Source organism: Podarcis erhardii (genome assembly GCF_964252035.2).
Source record: "Podarcis erhardii genome assembly, chromosome: 15".
Classification (NCBI taxonomy): Eukaryota; Metazoa; Chordata; class Lepidosauria; order Squamata; family Lacertidae; genus Podarcis; species Podarcis erhardii.
Window position 1 is genome coordinate 16,599,458 of NC_138505.1, and position 19,651 is coordinate 16,619,108.

The 19,651-nt window shown below is 45.4% G+C and overlaps 1 protein-coding gene across 9 annotated transcripts in view; it reads right to left on the bottom strand.

The window, feature by feature from the left end:
• ARHGEF2 (Rho/Rac guanine nucleotide exchange factor 2) overlaps window positions 1–19,651 on the bottom strand; it is a 112,311-nt gene that overhangs the window by 68,527 nt on the left and 24,133 nt on the right. For 7 of the 9 annotated variants that reach the window (XM_081842423.1, XM_081842421.1, XM_081842422.1 and 4 more), the window contains 4 exons: window positions 18,554–18,719; window positions 17,505–17,616; window positions 15,362–15,401; window positions 10,879–11,011 (listed from right to left, as the gene is read on the bottom strand). In XM_081842423.1, the coding sequence (XP_081698549.1) occupies window positions 10,879–11,011; window positions 15,362–15,401; window positions 17,505–17,616; window positions 18,554–18,719 (451 nt within the window). Of the gene's footprint in view, window positions 1–10,878; window positions 11,012–15,361; window positions 15,402–17,504; window positions 17,617–17,978; window positions 18,010–18,048; window positions 18,136–18,553; window positions 18,720–19,651 lie in introns of those variants that run through there. The other 2 variants (XM_081842425.1, XM_081842415.1) reach the window with 2 other exon arrangements.

A 19,651-nucleotide genomic window follows, 5' to 3' on the forward strand; every position in this document is an offset into this window, starting at 1 on the left:
ATTATTCTGCAATGCTGCCCCAGGACATAGTGGTAACCTGGGAGAGAAAATCTAAATGGCACCCCTTCCTTCCAGTAACAAACAAGGGGTGTGATCTACTGGGAGGTCCTTCTGCAAAAGTCCTATGGAAATGAATGTGGGAGAACATTTCCCCTGGACTGTGCCCACCTGAAAAAATATGCTTGTTTCCTGCTATGCTGCTCTTAAGGCTGCCCAGCAACTTGTGACCTCACCAGACTCCATGGTCAGAACAAGGACTGCCCCTGTATGGCCACATTCGCAGCCTACATTTAAAGCACTCTGATACCGCTTTAAAGGATTCTGGGAGCTGTTGTTTGTTAAGGGTGCTGAGAGTTGTTAGGAGACCCTTCTTATTCCTCTCTCTCAAGAGCTAGAAATTCTCAGAGTTCCCTGTGAAGAGAGATTGATTATTGAACCACTCTGAAGATTATAGCTCTGGGAGAGGAATAGGCAAGCCTGGGGCTGGTGGGAAATGTAGTCCAAAATGCCTGAGGACATCAGGGTTGGCAAAGGCTGGGCTACATGCTCAGTTATGCACCAATCCATCCTTTGACTCCAAAAACAACCAGCATCTGAAACCAGTTAGTGGCTTAACTGGGTTTTCTTAACAGCGGCTCCATTCAAAGACAAGTGAAACCTGTGGATGGAGTGCGGTTTGCCAAAGGGAAATCTTGGATCTGATGCACTGAACAAAAAGTAAAATAAGAACTACCAACACCACCATATTAAGAGCCAAGACAAAGCTTAATTAGGCTTAATTGTGTCTTCTAAAAGTGACTGAAGCTGAAATATGCTGGATAGAAAAATGCAAAAACAAGTTGCTCAGAGTCAACTGATAAGCCATTTGCATGCGGTGGAATTGCAGAGAGGACAAATGAGCCAATGAGAGGCAAAGTCAAGTGCTGGATTTGATCCCAGGATGCCGCAGGAGCTTGGCAGGAGCTGAAGGTATTAATTTTTCAAAGCCCTGGGCAACTTAGGTCCAAGGTACCTCGAGGTCTGCCTGAACCCTTGTATCCCATCTCGATCACAGAGATCATCTGCAGGAGCATCGCTGGTTATTCCTAGCGTTGACGAGACCCATTTGACAGTAACAAGGAACTAAGTCTTTAGTGTCATTTGTCCCCAAGAGTGTTCCTGTTCATTCCGCCTCCATGTGGAATGGCGGAATGCAGATTTAGCAGGCAACTTCTGTGTCAACTTCTAAACACCTGCTGAAAACTTTTCTATTCCATCAGGTTTATGCAGGAAATTAAGAACACATATTTCCATAATAGCTGATTTTCCATTTTAATTTTTTTATATAGTTTTCATTGTGCTGTTTTTAACGTGTCATTGTTGTAAGCCACTCAGATTTTTCCTCTCTCTTAAGAATAGAGGTATATACACATTTTTGTAAATAAAATAAATCAAGTGATGTGATGGATGCAACATGTCTGAGCTGCTCAACACAGGGATCAGCCAGCTTTCTTGCAGACAAGGCTGGCTCTACCGTTAGGCTAAAGTGAGGCAGCCGCTTCAGCTGGTGTATTTTGAGGGAGAGGCCACAGGCAGAGTCGTGCGCTGCAGGCCTGCCTTGCACTCGCTAAGCTAGTCTGCTGACCTCAAGTGCAGGGAAGGAGGACACTGACACATCACCAGTGTTCATCAAATACAATTCAACTGCCCATCTGGCACATGGAATAAGGGGATGCGCCATTCTGTCCTTCACCACAGGAAGCAATATGACTTGGGCCAGCCCTCCTTGGAGAGCCTCATAGGAGTCTCCCAGATTTAAACGTCATGAACACGGCCTCAGCTCAGGTTTCTCCCTTTCTGTTTTAGCAATAAAGCGCTGAGCCCAAAGGGCAGGAACCACCTGTGCAAACAGGCCACTTTTGAACTCCAAATCTGTTTATTCGGACTGCCTCAAGACAGGCAAAAGGGCCTGATGCAATCATTGCACAAAGCATGCCGTGTCCTCCCAGACTGGCGGGGAACAGCTGGACCCGTTTTTTTCTCCCCTTCTAACCCAAATCAGCTGGAGATCCCTTTCAAGTTGGAGACGGGGAAAGAAATCCGTTCCTAATGACAAGTCCCAGATTTCCTGAAAGGAATCGTGAGCTGGAGAGGAAAGGAGCAAGGAATCAGCCCCTCCTTCTTCCCCAGGCGACAACAACCACAAAATGCACACAGGCGCAGACACCCTGGATAGTTAAGCAAAAGGGAGCTCAGACACTGAAGCAGGTATCAAAGGCCAGATTGAGCGAGGGGCTAATTGGGGCCAAATTAGAGCCCAGGCAGACCAAACCCAAAGCAGTTTTGTTACCCAAGGCAATTAATCCACCTGCTCCTCAACGTACTGACTACATTACTGAGCATTCTGTGATATCGCAGCAGGCAGCTCAGAGTTCAAGTACACACAACCATGTGGCAAGTCTGTTTGTTTCAACGCAGGTCTACCCCAGTATCAAACAGTGGCAGAGTGCCTCCCCCCAACCCAGCTTTCGAGCAAAGGAGGTATTTGTGAGAAGGGAGTGCTATTTCCCCTGAGTCTCTCTCCCCTTCCCCCTCCCCCCCATACTGGCCAACATTTTTCTCTTCAGTCAACTGATACAAGAAGTGAGCTCAGATGGGGCTACCATGCATAGGGTGAGAGGCTACAGGAAGATGGGATGGGGAAAGTTCAGCTCACTTCACAGGTGTGGCCTTTACTGCTTCAAAAAGAGCACACTCTGCCCACTTTATTTACTACTTAAGTTATTCTTTCTCCACTTAAATTTCAGCTTTCAACCGTATGAGTCCCCAAGGTGGCTTGCCAGAATCATTTTAAACTACTGGAGTAAAACGAGGTAGGCATAAAGACAATTTCTTCTTGGGGCTGAGAAAGATAATAGCATAGTAAATGCCAGACAAGCAGATAAAGAGTTCCCCAAGCAGGGTGCCACCAGAAAAAAGGCCCTGTAATACCACTTAGACACAATTGGGGCAGGTGAGGGTTTTAAAAAATTATGCAGTGCCAGGTTTAGCACTAGGGCTGAGGTGTGCAGGCTACAAGCAACAGCCAGTTTTAACCCTTCTGCCAGTGAACCCTCCCCCCCCCCCGCCCCATCAGAAAACAGCTGGCGCTTGGGAGTTTTGTGGATACTGATGGCAGCAGTTCTCTGTGGTCTCACAGAGGGGTCTCTCCTGGAGATGCTGCAGGGTATTGTACCTGGTACTCTTTGCCTGAAAAGCAGATGCTCTGCTACTGAGCCTTGGCCTGTCCCTATTGAATTGAGTAGGATTGATCCAAGCTAGTAATTTGAAGTTAAGTTCTTAACTGTGTGTGCGTGATTTCTAATTTCCTCTCCTCCCTATTCAGAAGCCCAGTCAAGAATGCAATTGTAAGGAAATGTCTTTAAGAAGGAGGAGGGAAAGAAAGCTTTGCAGCAGCCTAGAGGGGCACAGAGGGCAAGCATTTACACATCAAAGCCATCACTGGGCAGAGCCTGACCATGTTAAACAGCTGGCTGGTAATCTAGATCCCCCCCCCTTCCTTACAGAAGTGGGAGAGGGGAGAAGGGGCACAAGACTGAGATTAGATCTGGAATCCTGGGCTAAACTACTTCTCTATGAAGAAGGAAAATAATTTTGGCACAAAGGTGTGGATTCCTAGGCAGGCTTTCCTCTTGTGTGTTTTGAGAAATAAAGGAAATGCTCTGAACTTCAAGGAGGAAGGACGTTGTCATCAAAGACGCTTGAAAAGAGAGGCTCACCATCCCAAAGTGCTATTATTATTATTATTATTATTATTATTATTATTATTATTATTATTATTTTAAAGCGCAGCCTGTAGCTGGTGAACTAAAATATCACAAACCGGATGTTAGAAACTGTTGCATTATTATTATTTTTTACATTATTTGGGGGCAGCAGCAACCTTGGCATCTTTCAAGTTTTCCCTTCCCTTTCCCCCCTTACTAGAAACAGTCAGTTCAGTGGGGAGAGCAGCCACTGTCTAGAGCAGTGTTTCCCAACCTTGGGCCTCCAGCTGTTTTTGAACTACAATTCCCATCATCCCTGACCACTGGTTTTGCTAGCTAGGGATGATGGGAGTTGTAGTCCAAAAACAGCTGGAGGCCCAAGGTTGGGAAACACTGCTCTAGAGGAGCTGGCCATAATAGCTGGGGCTGGTGGGAGTTGTAGTCCAAAACACCTGGAGGGCACCAGGTTGGCGGAGGCTGCTATAGAGAGAGGTAAGGAAGGAGCACACCACATGTTTAAAGCACATGACACACCCCCTCCCCACAAACAAATAATCCTGGGTAACTGTAGTTTGTAAAGGTTGCTGGAAATTGTACCTTTGCGGAGGGAAAACTACAGTTCCTGGGATTGGGGGCGTCTCGTGTGCTTTGAATGTTCGTTGAACATGCTTTAAATGTGTAGTGTGGATCTGGTGGTGACTGGAGTTTTGTGTCTTGTGAAAATACGGGGGCAAGACAGCTTGGATCCTCTTCCTTCCAGGGCCATCCTGAGACATTTCGTGCCAAAGGGGGAACAGCCTCCACCCCACCTTGCATACCCTAATCGACACGGGGCACAGCCTTGAGGGAATTTATCCTGGCATGGGCTCTACTGAAATGAAAGGAAGCTGGTCAGACTATATCTGGAGACATAAGAGCATGGGATCAGGCCCATGGCCCATCTAGCCTAGCATCCTGTTCTCACAATGGCCTACCGGATGCCTGTGGAAAAACCAGCAAGGAGGATCTGAGCACAAGAGCCCTCTCCCCTCCTATGGCTTCCAGCAACTGGTATTGAGAAGCACTGCTGCTCTAACTGTGGAGGCAGACCATACCATTGCCATCATGCATCCACTTCTGCATGCTCAGAGGAGGTGAGCAGGGTGGGGAGGGAGCTGGGAAGCTAAATCGTCTCTGTGGAATGGTTGAAAGAGTTGCAGAAAAGAAGATGAAGGGGAGACACAGTTCTGGTCACCCCACCTCAAAAAGGATGTAAAAGTTTCCAAAAGGAGCAACTGAAATCATCAAGGGGATGGAGCAATTACTCTGTGAATAAAGGTTGTAGCATTTGGGATTTTATAGTTTACAGAAAAGGCAAGCAAGAGGCAATGTGATGAAGGTTTATAAAAATATGTGCGGCATTGAGAGAGTGGACAGAGAGAAGTTTTTCTCCCTCTCTCCTAACATCAGAACTCGTGGACATCCAGTGAAGCGCAGAGTTAAACTATGAAACTCGCTCCCATGGGAGGCAATGATGGCCACCAACCTAAAATGGCTTTAAAATAGGCTTAGACAAATTCACGAAGGCTATAACAGAAGGTATGTCCTACCTCCACTGTTGGAAGCAGCAATGGTTCTGAATACCAGTTGTTGGAAACCACAGGCAGGGAGGGGGCTCTGGGGCTTGGGTTCCTCCTTGCTGGTTTCCCCTATGAACCTGTTTTGCCACTGTGTGAACAGGATCCTGGACTATAGATAGGCCAATGGCCTGACCCATCTTACGTTGCAATCTTCGAATCATATCTGAAAGGCTGTCACACAGAAGCAGACTAGTTCTCTGTGGCTCCGCAGAGTGGGATTAGAAACAGTGGGTCAAGAGCGGCTTGGATAATTGCACGGAAGGAGATTTTGGCCACATTGTAGGAGAAGCTTCCTAAGGATAGCAGCTGTTCCATACTGGCACAGATCGCTGGGAGGGGGGTCACTCTCCTTCGCTGTAGGTACTTAAGCAGAGTCTGGGCAGCCATCTGTCAGGGATGTTGCGGTTGTATCCTGCACTGTGAATCCTGCATTCAGCCAGGATGGGCATGCTAGGCGACCTCCAAGGCCTTCCCATTGGCTCTCTGAGTATCTCTTGTGCAGCAGCCTTTCATTCTAGAGGGGCTTTTGCCACAGAAACATCTCACTGGGCTGTGCTTCCTCAGTCAGATCAGAATCCATTACAGTTATATTAGCCGTAGTGGCTTAGTAGAGCCTCCATATTCAGCAGGAGCCTACCACTAAATACCAGCGTCAAGCGACATGTCCAAGATGCAGCCTTCCTGCCCTACTCGTGGGCTGGGAAATAGGGATGTGGACTTGAGGGGCATTTGTTCCCTTTGCCCCTGGCATTCTTAGACTCTGATTTGGACACCCACAATCTGCCTCCTCCTATTTGTGCTGTGGTAGAGCCACCTCTAGCCCTGCGCATCCTAAGCGTGTGAGGAAAGCCCCGCTTTCTCTGGCTCTGCTCCCAAGGAAACAATGGCTGGAAGCTCCTTCCAAACCAAAGAGGCCATGGCTGAAAAAGCCCAGGGTGGTGTCCTTAATCGCTGTGTAAACAAACCCTCGCCTGGCATGAGGCAGGAAAAGGCCATGACTTCCTCTGACCTCACCACTCTAGAGGCTGTTGTACAAGCTACAGGGAGTTTTTTGAGGAACTGAGAGAAGCTGAGGAGAAGGCAGTTTTAAGGGCTCAGGGTTTTGGAAGGGCCAGCGCCTCTGGTTCCCAAGGATAAGCCAAATCAAGACTTAGTGTGGATATGCAAACAGGTGGGGTCTCCTAAAGATGAGAAGGTGCCTGCTCTGTACCTTCTCTGGTCTTTCTGCTGCTGCACTCAGCCATGGTTTGATGTGTTGTCCAGAACCAAAGTTGGGCCCTATCTGTTTAAAGCGGTACCATGCCACTGCTTTCTCCATAGCATCCCCCAAAGAATCCTGGGAAGTGCAGTTTGTTAAGGGCGCTGAGAGTGGCTAGGAGACACTCACCCACCACTCCAAATTCCCCTCACAAAGCTCCATTTCCCAGAGTTCCCTGGGAATTGTAGCTCTGTGGCAGGGGTGGGTGGGGAGTAGAGGTCTCCTAACAACCCTCAGCATCCTTAACAAACCACACTTCCCAGAATTCTTTGGGGGAACCTGTGACTGTTTAAAGTGGCATGGTCCTGCTTTAAATGGATAGTGCAGCTGGGGCCTCACACATGTGTCAAAAGCCATAGATAGCACATGACATTTTGCTGCCTGAGGCAAAAGCAAGACGGCACCTTCCCCTGTTCCACCTGCTTAAACCATTCATGAATGAGACATTGATAGCGGGTGGTCTGATAGAGGTACCCTGCTCTTGATGGGTTACAATCCCTCTGAAGGAGCAGGCACATAGCTCAGGGGTACTTCTGAATCCTTTGCTGTCACTTGAAACTCTAGTGGCCTCAGTTGATGAAGTACCTTCCATTAGCTTTGACTGCTGGCCCAGCTATACTCCTATCTGGAAAGGGATAGCCTAATGTCTGGTACCTATGCTCTGGTAATGCCTAGGTTGGACTACTGCAATGTGCTATATGTAGGGCTGCCTTTAGGTTTGGAAACTGCAGCTGGTGCAAAATTTTGATGGCAAAGACAGACAGAAGCATGGGCCTAGATCAAGTAAAACAACAGAAATATTTAACTGACCAATCACGTCGGTTCTGTCCCCCACAAAAAGCCCTGCCCCCCCCAAAAAAACTTGGCTACACTCATGGAAGGAAAAGGGTTAAGCAGCCTTATCCATTCACCTCCCCATCCCTCCAACTACGGCAAGGTGAGGGGCAGGGGTAAAACCTCAGTGGCACAACCCTGGCATTGCATGCAAAAATGTCCTGGGTTCAACCCCTAGTGTCTCAAGGGAGCAGGTGCTGGAAAAGACTATTTTTCTGCCCAAGGCCCCCTCTGTAGAGGCCCTGCAGGTCTGAGTAAATAACACCAGGCTGAGTGGGTGAATGGTCAGACATGGTGCAAGGCAGCTTCCCTAAAACATGAAGTCTCAAGTGCTGCTTCCAGTTTAGTTTTAAAAGCGGGGAGTAGGAGATAATTTATTATGTACTGCTGAGCATATAAGTTGTCTTTTGGCCCTCGGTGATGTAGACTTAGAAGATAGTTGTGGTGGATGAGTAGGGAACCAAATAAAAACTGCTAAACACTTTGCACATTTTCTTTTTTTAAATCACTATAAAACTGGCCAAAATGGTAGACTTTGCTCATTTTCAAAGTGGGGAAACAGCACCACCTCTTGAACAGTTTTGCCACTCTCTCACCCGCCCCGAGTCTGGTTAAGTATAAATGCTCAGATCTTAGTCAGTTTGGAGTCACAATGAGAAAGACTCATTCCTGCTTGCGTAGCCTGTGCCTCTGGAGAGTAGCAAAATAGTTGGAACAGGGGGGTTCTTCCCACCTTTTTATGAGGAGCCCTCAAGCTGCATCAAAAGCTATAGATTTAGCAGCTGTGCTCCTGCAATGCTTTTTATTGCAATTATAAAATGAGGAAAAGGCTCTCCCAAATATAATCAAATTGACAAAGTGTTAATTGAGATTGTCCAAACAGAGATAGGTGGTGTAATTAGGCTGATCTATACACACACCAAAGCTAGGAATCACTAAGGGGCCCAAAGGCATGCTCTGGGAGCAGTGGGGAGAAAAGGACCCATCAGAGAACAGCAGGGTTTGCAGAATGGTGCAGGCTGCAGCAGTGTACATTGCACAATTAATTCCAGTCAAAGCAAACCCAAATACAACTATTTTTTTTAAAGGCCACATACAATTTTTAAATAAAATAGGACAGGCCCCCATCAGTGTTGGCAACCCGCTGATTGATGAAGGCACACCTGTTTAAGAAAGCAATACCCCGGACATGAACTTCTGGTTTTATTATTCTAACTATTTTAATTGTGATGCTTTATAATTTTTTGTTTTATTGTGCATTGTAATTAAGGATGTTACTGTGCAGTTTAATTAAATATTGTTTCTATAGTTGTAAACTGCTTAGAAGCCTTTTTATTATTATTGCATTATCTCCAAGGAGCTCAAGGAGGCATGTCCATAGTTCTCCATCTCCCCATTTTATCCTTGCAGCAACCCTGTGAGGTAGGTTAGATGAGTGACTGGCCCGGATTCACCTGTTGAGCTTCCTGGTTCAGTGGGGGCTTAAATCTTCGTCTTGCCCAGGTCCTACTCCAACACTCTAACCTCTACACCACACTGGCTCTCAAATTTTGACATACAAGTGGCATATAAATTTATTATTATTAACTATAATAATTAATTAATGCTTATAAATGTAATTATTATGATTAATAATAACAACAATCACTGCGAACAAGAGCTCACATTGCGCCAGAGCCTAAACTAAAGCGTGAGACGGCAGGTACAGAGTGCTGCTCTCCCAGTTCAAAGGTAATCAAAGCCCAACACACAGACTACTGGGGACTGTGGCCTGCTTAAGGGTGGTGCTTTTCATGAAGTCTCTACTTAACAACAGGCAGAGCAATCCTCAGTCCTGCTGCTGGCCAAGGAGGAAGGAGTCAGCAGGTTTTCCTACCCTTTTGTTTCTGCTGCACCAGCTCCAGGATCAGGCCCCTCAAGGAACCTGAAGGCTGCAGCAATAGTTTCTGCATTTTTACACTAGTAAGTGGCCTGCCAGTGCTAAGCCCCAAGTAGGGGCTCTGCCATATCCTAATTTCCTCCAAAGGAAGGGACCAGGGATTAGGATTGCACTGGTAATCCCGGGGGGTGGGGATTAGTAGGATCTGCTTTAAGTGCTAGCACGGAAACAAAGTTGAAAAGTCCAACATAAAAATGCCCAGAATAAAGGAGAAAGACACTAGCACTTCCCCCCGCCCCCAGTAAGAATCTATAAGCATCAACACATTTAAATTAATACACGAAAGCAAATTTACAGGCCACCTTGGAAGTTTAGTAGACCCAAAGTGAGATGAAAATGGGGGGGGGGATCGGATGCCCACATAAACACACACACACACACACACACACACACACACACATATTACTGGGCAATTAATGCAAAATTTCACCGGGACATTCAAATACGTGTTATCCAATTGTTATGGAGTATCAAAAGCACACTTTCAGAGCCCAAATAGTTTCTTTTTTTAAAGAGCTAAGCAATATAAAAAGCAGCCAACATGTGATGGGGAGACTTGTAGGGCATGTATCAGCTTGGGGAGGAGTGGGGACTTTTCCATTCTGAAAACAATCCTGGAGAGTGAAAACCACCACCCCTCAACACTGTGGCTCTCACACACATCCCAGGCTACTATTGCTTGAAAAAAACAAAGTAGGGGTTTTTTGGGGGGGGCACATCTAGTTTGGCCCTAAGGCATAGTGTTATAAGAAACAAATTACCAAAGCCTGAAGTTAACAGAAGGGTTTAAGGAACTGCAAAGCTTAACGGTTAACAAGACAAAGAGAAAATGAGATCTCAATGGAAAACAACCCAAAATCTTACATTGGACTGCTGGTCCCATTGACTCTGGAATATAGCTATAATGGAAAAAACTATGCATAATCTGAGATTTCGACAAGGACTAGAAGCACCAGACACTTTTTATATGGCTTGACATTCTGATGTTACGCATACAATGGAACCATCATTTTCAAGGCAACCCTTTTGCAAGCCTGGCAAATCTGGAATTATACTTGATAATTAGATAATGCTGATGTTGTTTACTTGGACTTTGTTATTTTAACTCACATGCAACTGTACTCATTTTACATGCTCATTTTATAGTTTGCTTTTGCTCTTTTGATTTTCATCTGTTATAACAATTTTCTTTGTTTTATATACACTATAAAATGAAATAAGAAATATTCACCAAAAGAAAGAAAGAAAATGAGATGCTGAGAAAACTGTGAGCACTTTGTTCAGGGTTTTTTTGGGGGGGGGGGCAGGGAAACCTGCATTGGGAAACTGACTGAAAACAATTAATTTTCATTACTGTAGGCATTAAGCTGTTAAACCGGAGAGATTTGGAGGCCGTGTACAAATCGATGCTTATAAAGGATCAGTTTCGCATGGATGAAAGACACAGCAATGAAATCAAACTGTAAACTTCCAAGGCTCTACCTTTGACTTCCCAGTCATCTTCTTTAAGAAGCTGAGGGTCCGCCCCAGGGTGGTCCCCTCCCTCTGCGGGTGCACCTGGTCTTCGGCCTCCACCGTGGTGGCGTCCAGCCGCCCGCAGCTCCCAGCGCCGAAGCTGAAAGCATGGAAAAAGTGAGAAAGGAGGAAGGTAGCAAAACAAGCACACACTCACTCACTCACTCACTGGTACCCAAGCCAAACAATCCCCCTTTTTGTTGTTATTGTTTCTAGGCCAGGAAGTAGGGAGGGGCCGGCTCCCTTGGCGGCCCCCAGTGACCTCAGAGGGTGGCTGCTCCTATTCCCGGCTGGGGAGAGGCAGCACAGAAGCATCACTGTTTGCTTAAGCTCCACTAGCAGAGAGCAGAAAAGAGGCAGGCTGCACATCATCACCTGGGCCATGAGCAGAGATTTCAACGCCCCAGAACCTCTCACAGGCAGCGAGGCTCCCCCTCTGGTCCCATCTTGGGGTCTCTCCTGAAAAGGACTTCCATTTGTGTGGGAATCGACTGCCACAGATCTTTCACTGCTACCCTCATATTTGAGCTCATCACTCCAATCATAAAAAAAACAACAACCAGTGCTTGGTGCTTCCCTTTAAAGCCCTAAGTGGCTTGGCATCCAAATTCCTGAAAGCACACCCTTCTGCCCATTCCAGCTTGCTGGCAGCCTCAGATCTTCTGCTGAGACCCTGATCCAAGTGCCTTCCTTACTGGAAGCGCAGGATGCAAATCCCAAAGAGGAGGTCTGGAATAGCATCCCTCAGGAGGCAATCCTGGTGCCGACTTAATGATGTTTTCAGCACTGGGTTAATACATTTTTATTTACATCTAAATTCCCATAATCCCTCCCTCTGCTTTGTAATTCTTACCTGCTGTCTTTTATTGCAGATGCTCAGGTGAGTTTCATATTGTATTGTATTGTATTGTATTAGGTTAGTTATCTATATCTGTTTTGATTAAACTGATTAAAGAGCCAGAATGGTTTTGCGGTTAGAGTGTTGAACTACTAGGACCTGGGAGAGATCAGGGTTCAAATCCCTGCTCAGCTGTAAAGTTCACTAGTTGTGACTTTGAGCTCAGTCACTGCCTCTCAGCCTAACCTACCTCACAGGATTGTTATTGGGATTATATGAGGATGGAGAGAACAATGTACATCACCTTGAACTCCTTGGAGAAAAGATGCAATATAAATGCAATACAACAACAACAACCTGTCTCAAAGTCAAAGCGGGGGTAACATATATAGTAACAATCTTATTATTATTTGTCTATTATGAAGAGAACGCTATCTCCACCCCCTTTATATATTCTGGGGAAAACTTTATTTATTTAGCACATTTGTACCCCACCCTTCAGCCACAAGGGCTCCGACAGCAACTCACATGCAATCCCTACCCGCAGGCTTACAATCTAAAAAACGTGGCATGTAAGGAAAAGGGACGGGGAGGGAAGAGGAAAACCAAAACTCAGGCACCAGTTTCTGAACAGCTGTTCCTATAGTGCCCAGTTGGCACAGTTCAGGGGCAGGGGGGGCCTGGTGGAGCTGCCACAGCAGTGCTGATAGAGCAAACTCTGTTTCCCAGCTCTCCCACTGCTGGAAAGGCAAGACACAGCTCCTAAAAAAGCCAGCCCATGGAATAGCAGGAGTCCTCCCAGATGAGTCCTGGTAATGAAGATGGGAATACGAATTGGCAGGGGCAGCGATGGGGAAGAACGGACACATTCTCAAATACTGGGGTGGGGGGTGGGGGAGACTGTACTCTGAATTTATAGAGAGGGTGGTGGTGATAATGTGTGATTGAGAATGCTGGGATTTTTATGGGACAGCCCTCTGACCTCTCCTCCATCTCTTGTCTTTGTCTTCCTCAGTATAAGTTAAGCCCTCTGTGCCAGAAGGTATTTTCAATGTGTATGTTTTGTTTGATTTAAGAATTTATAAACTGCTTTATATAGACTAAGCAGTCAACAAGAATATATAAAACCAACCAACCCAATAATAAAACAAAACCACGAAGCTTTAAAAAAACTCTTTCTGTGAATTGGCTGCGAACTAAGAACAGCAATTCAGCCAGGGGAAGGCCTGAGTTAGGTGCTTCTTTTTTTAATTGTTTTATTTAACCTAATGTTGACATGCTCCATATCCAAATGTTAAAATTCATGGGGCAAGCAAGTTTGCTTATTGGGGGTGGGTATTTGGTGAAAACTCCACTTTGGATCTTGTCATTCTCTAAGCAGCATAACAAATAACACATGGTCAAGAGTTGTTTGGGGTACAATTTTGTTATGTTCAGTGCCTGTCTCTTCTTTAAGTTGTCCCCCTTTTACAATTCTGACTATGCCTCAGGAGGTGTGTCAGAAAGCTCTCCCCCTCAGGAGAGGCAGATTAGTCAATTTCAATTACTTTCTGCAGTACTCCACATTTCCAGTTTGTATTAAAAAATCCTCAGGAAAACCCATCATAATTTTACTACGGTTTCTCTTAATATACACATTTTTGTATGCAACTTTGCCTAATAGACACATTTAACAAAGCAATCGTCCTAATGCATTGAAAACAGGAGTGGGGAAGTTAGTTTTGCTTCCAAGACCATATCCTTGTCAGGATTGGCTTTGCAGGACAAATTTGACAGGCCACTGACCTGTCATGTGATACCGTTATGATGTCACATGACTGTCGGCAGGTGAAGCTGCCAGCACCCTCCTGTCAAAATTATTCATGCAGCTTTGCAGGTCTTCCCACGCTTCCCCCTTAAACCCAGTCCTGGGGGTTTAAAAGAAGAACACAGGGAGACTTGCAAAGCCAACCACTATAGAGCAGGCTGTCTTAAAGCTGTAAGAGGTATTTTGAAGTAGCCTCCAACCTGTTCTTCTCAGGCAGAGGTTGCTTCAAAGTGTGTACAGTATTTGCCAAGCACTTTAAGACAGGATCGACTGCTTGTGCTCCTTTCTTTCTCTCTTCCTCTTAACTCTAAAGAGAAAGGTGTTTTTGCAAGCAAAGGCAAGGATGGGTGGGTGTGTTTCCCATGCTCTGGTTTGCTTGCAAAACGCTCCCTTTAAGATCAGAGCAAGATGCGGACTTAGAAGGGAAGAAGGAAGAGAGTGGCAGTGACTTCTGTGAGTCTCCTCGTTCTTTTAAATCCCTAATCTTACAGTGATCTCTAATCTCTATTCACCACCAGATGAGCTGCTAGGCCTTGGGATCCAATGCAAGGTTAAATCCTGCCCTCCTGCCCATCAGCTGTGATGTCACCAGGAGTGGTTTGGGGAAAACAGCCTGATGAGCCAAAATGGACCCTCTGGAGGTCCAGGATAGGTCCATTTGCCATAAATTCTCCACCACCAATTTAAAAGGTTTTTAAAAAACATTTAATATCTTTTTAAAAAACATTTAATATCTTTTAAAAGTCAACGTGGTATACACTGTTTACAATGGACAAATAATTTGCATTAAGACAAAAATATACCCTAAGAGCAATAAAACAGTGTTATTTATCTATTTAATGCCCTTCTATCCCATCTTTTTATTTTATTTATTTATTGAATTTATATATCGCCCTATACCCGGAGGTCTCAGGGCGGCTCACAGAACATATTTTTCTCCAAGGAGCTCAAGATGGCATATATGGTTCTCCACCTCGTTAAATCTTCACAGTAACCCTGCAAGGTAGGTAAGGCTACTGGCTCTTAACTGGCTCAGCAACTACGGTAGATTTTGTAGTGGGGGTGGCAATTTTTTTCCTTGTCATCCAAGGTCACGCCCAGTGAGCTACATGGCTGAGGAGATTCGAACCCTGGTTTCTTCCAGGTCCTAGCCCGGCACTCTAACCACTACACCACACTGTTTTATTTTATCAAACCGATTGGGAGGGATTCTTACGTATAGATCAGGGTCCGAGCATGCATTTTTGTACATGATTTTCACTAACATGCACATTTATATGCAGGCTTTACCCCAGTATATGCATTTTTGTACACATGTCTTGGCTGGAGAACTACACTGCAAAATTCAGAGAAGTGTAGGTTTCAAAGGAGGGCTGCATCACTAGCACTCCAGGTCTACCCTAAAGTACTTGGCCTACACATATGCCTGGTTGCTTTCTTTTTTGTATCCTCCCCACCCCAACCCTACTGCCTGCAAACCTCTAAAAATAAAACTGGTGCTAGTGATCCCTAGAGGGTAGGGGAGAAGGAGGTTTTCCTGGAGCATCAAGGGACCGTCAGTGGGGAAGATTTAACATTAGTGATAATTAAACAGCTATCATTCTCCCCTTCAAAGTTAGACCTGTTATGGAAAAGTTGGATTACACATCTGAGCAGTGCAAAGAGAATCGTGCAAATGCGGCCAATATCAGCCAAACAATGCTGCCATTCCCCTTGAGACCAAGGACTCCCAGGTCAGGAGCTGAGCTACGAGCTCAAATCCCACCACCCTCAGTCATATCTGAAGGGCAAGAAGTGTGACTCACCCATTGGACAGGCTCACAGTGTCACCATAAAGGGAGATCCCTGGCAACGGAAGGGAGAAGAGACATATTTTATCTACTTGAATGACAAGGTATATATCCCACCTTTCTACTTCAGAAAGTCCTCATGTGTTACCCGCTTTAAAATCACAACAGTGAAATATCAACAATAAAAACCATGAAAACAAAACTGACAGCGACAAGGAGGGTGATTCCAGTTGGGGGGGCAGATCTTAATGCTGGAAATGGGTTGTTGAGATATCATAGAATCAGAATTGTAAATGTCAAGCCCCTGAAACACAAGAATATGCAATTGTCCCTTATGGGGATCAAACCTGCAACCTTGGCATAATCATTGCACAGGACTTGTTTGCAACAAGTCCCCCCCCCCTTTTCTTATACAAATATTGAGGCACATGGTCACCCAGAACTACCAGTATATGCAAATGTCTGCCCCATTTAAGACTATAGAACCTTTATTCTTAATAATAATGGAACTCACAGGGGGATAATACTTTTATTTTTACATGTCTTTATTATTTTTGTATTATTATTTATTATTTGTAAAAGCAATCTTTGCATGAGTTAATATTTTATTATCCATTTGGAGCTGTGTTGTATTTTTATACTTTTGAGCTTCTGATCAGTCATACTTTACAGTTTATATTTTTGATTCTTTGTTTCTTCTCTTTTTGTTATGTTTGCATATTTTGTTGCTGTTAATAATAAATTAATACTTTAAAAACAAGGTTTTTTGAACATTGGATTTTCATACAAAAGATAAATCCAGATTTTTAGGGAGGGGGGATATGGACTAGCATTTTGATGCCAATAATGGTGCCTGGGGGCTGCAAAAAAACAACAACTTGCAAGCATGAGCAGCCCCCATCACACAATAAACCTCCACCTAGAAGCCCCACAACTAAAGCAGCAGCATAAGCAGAGCGAAACTGCCGAAGTTAATTACTGGTTAAAACCCCAGCAGTACAGAACAGGGAACAACAACAGGAGAGGGAATTTCAGAGGTGGAGTGGAATTGCAGAGAGCACCCCCTCTCCAGTCACAACCCCACCTGACTTTCAAAGGCAGCTGGCAGCTGGATGAAGACCTCATCTCAGAAGAGAGTCTTAACTGGAGGGAAGGCTTCACCTGAGAGAGCAGGTGGTCCTTCAGACACCACCTGCTCTTGGTCTGTTTTGGTGTCTGAACATGCAAGAACCCCACAGAGGGAGCAACGAGGAGCGGCTAGACGCTAGAGGCTCAGTGGTAGAACATCCACTCTGCATGCCTAGGGCTGAACCCAGGCTCCAGAAAATCCTACTTTTTAAAAACACAGTGGAACAACTGTGCAATTTTCCCAGGTGTAATGACCCAGCTATTGTGCAGCTATTCAACAGCCTGGCTAGCCAGTTAAGCCTGTATAGATTGCTCTAGACATTTCCCTTTCTATGATCCATCTCTCCTCTCTAGGAATCATCACTTAACCCAGTGCTTCCCTAATGTTTTAAGGCCACCACACCCGTGGTTCCATAAGCTCACCTCCACTGCCCCTTGCCCTATAAAAACATTGTTCAGAATAGCAGTTTGCACAACCCACTATGGAAGATAATAACACAAAAGAATTCAAAACACTAACAATTAATTGCACATTCGTTCAAAATCTAGTTAAAACTATTCAGTTTAATTAATTCAACAAAACTGATGAATTTGATCCAACGACACCACCAGCACCCCACTCAGGAAATCCCACCACCCCCTCAGGTAGCACTACCACCTACACTGGGAATCACTAAAAGAGAATCACTTCCCTTTTCACATAGCATACCCTTTATATTGTTTTCTTCCCTGTGCCGCCCCCCCAAACTGAACTTGGGGTGGCTAATCATGATCAGGAGTGCTGTGAGGGCAAAAGCCAGCATTTAACCCTTCCCATCCTCACCAAAGCCTAGTGAAAATCACTCTCCCTTTCCCCTCACAAACATATGGGGCTGGGGAAAGTGGACTAGCCCAGTCGGCTACAGAATGTTATTTGGATTCCAGACGTCTGGAACCAGAGTTTCAATTCCACTTCCAGGATAGCAGTGATTGGGTGCTGCTTAATGGTCCACGCCTAGAAATGCCCCACCCCACGAATCTCCACACTCACCATCTGCTTCTGCCGGGTAGCTGTCGATGCCACTCATGGAAACAGATTTGGACAGAGAGCTGCCATTGGAGTTCTGGGATGCATGATATGCTTGCATCCTCTTGGCATGTTCCTGAAAATGAGAGCGGGCTATTAATGTCACAAACACCACCACCAAGCCTTGGCAAAGCATTCCTCACTTCAGCAGCAACAGGAGGGCATAGAAATCTGGGAGACATGCACTCTACCGATCTAAAGCCCAGCTTACTACTACTCTAGCTTTCAGTAAACTAAAAGCTACCCACTTCTTCATTATTATTTCAGAAGTCACCCATGGCCGGTCCTTAATGAAACTTGGCTGAAACTAAGTTTTGATACAGGCTGAAGTGAGGGGAAGATAAAACCACATTCTTAATATGACGTTCTACCATTTTTAGCAACCATTATGACAACAACAAAGGAGAATATGCAAGAGCTTATTTTCAGTCACTAAACCTGCTTGAAATGCCATGGGATCCCTATAGCATCTGAAACTGGATATTCATTCTTTCATTGACATGGATACCTGTGAGCTAAATGGGTCCAGAGGGCTTCTCTCTCCTCACACAGGCGTATCAGGAGAGGCTCCAAACTCCGCCACCACTCCTAGGGCCCCAGCCAACAGCCAGAGCAGGAGCACTTGAGAATTCTGTTCCAACTGCCAGCTGCCCAGGGACTGCAACAGCCAAAGGGGAGGGTCACTCTGGCCTCTAACCCTAGGCAGAAGGAGCAAGGGCCACTGAGCCACTGCACTGCCTCCATCCCTGCAAGGGAAAATCAACCTGGCTCCGAAGGGGAGATCCAAATGACTGTCAACATCTTGCTGCCTCATTCTAGCATGATCAAATCAATCCCTCCTGTAACTTCCTTCTGTCTAATATGACCCTTTTGTTTCTTATCCTTTTTCATCTGTAAGCCAGGTGTCTATGTACAGCGTCTTCCACCAACATTTTGCATCCTAAATTTTAACAAAATGACCTTTTGGGGGGTCTGGAAAGTGGGATTAAAAAAATCTAAACATACATCCTTACCTGAGAGAATTCCTGGTCATCCTCCTCTTCATCCTGAGAGAGCATGGTCTCATCATTGCTACGGATGATGGGGGCTCGGCGGGGGTCCCTTTGGCTCTGAGGATGTCCGTCCAGTTGCTCGGTGGAGGAGTCAACTTCCTCGTGGACTAGTCCTTTCATACTCATGCTGGAAAGGAAGCCAATCAGACAGTCAAGAGCTTAAATGTGATCCCATGTTGAGCTACCCACACCCAGTTATAAAGGACCTTCCCACTGCAGACTCAAACCTGAGCACAGATATAGGAGGGTACAATTGCTAAAACAGTGGTTGCACCAAGTTCATATGCACAGCCTGGTATCAGTTTCCCAACTTGCCATGCACTCATGTGCGGGCCAGCTAGCCAAACCAGTGTGGCATAGAGGTTAGTGTGCTGGACCAAAACCTTGGAGGCCACGGTTCTCGCAGCTGTGAGAACCATGGCCTCCAAGGTTTTGGCCCAGTACACTAACCTCTATGCCACACTGGTTTGGCTAGCTGGCCTGCACATGAGTGCATGGCCATACTCACTATACTCACCAGAGCTTGCTGGACTTGACATCCATCAGAAACCCAGCAAATCCCTTCTGTGCGTAATGTGATTTTTGTCTCTCTCCCACCACCACCTCCCCAAAGGTCTTGAGAAGCTGCTTCTGACGTGTAGAGGCACACTTCCCTCTCTAGAGCTCCCCACCGCTGAAAACATTTGCAGAAGTGGGGAGAGTTTCAGTCTTTCCAAGCAACTCTTTTTGCAGAGAAAGGGAAGGCAAGGGGGGTGGCGCTGGGAATCCCAAGTTGGTTTGACCTCAAGTCAGAGGGAAAGGAGCTATACTCCAATATATGCTATTTAATTCTATTATTATTATTATTATTATTATTAATAATAATAATAATAATAATAATACTATTACAACAATTTATTACATACCCTTCACCCTAAGGTCCCAGGGTGGGCTACAACAATTAAACCACAATATTAAAAACAGTTTTAAGCAACTTACAAACACAGAAACAAGGTGGGCCCTAAAACATACATTTCAAGGGTCAAAGGTCAGGGTAAAGATCTGCTAATCTTGGTGCCA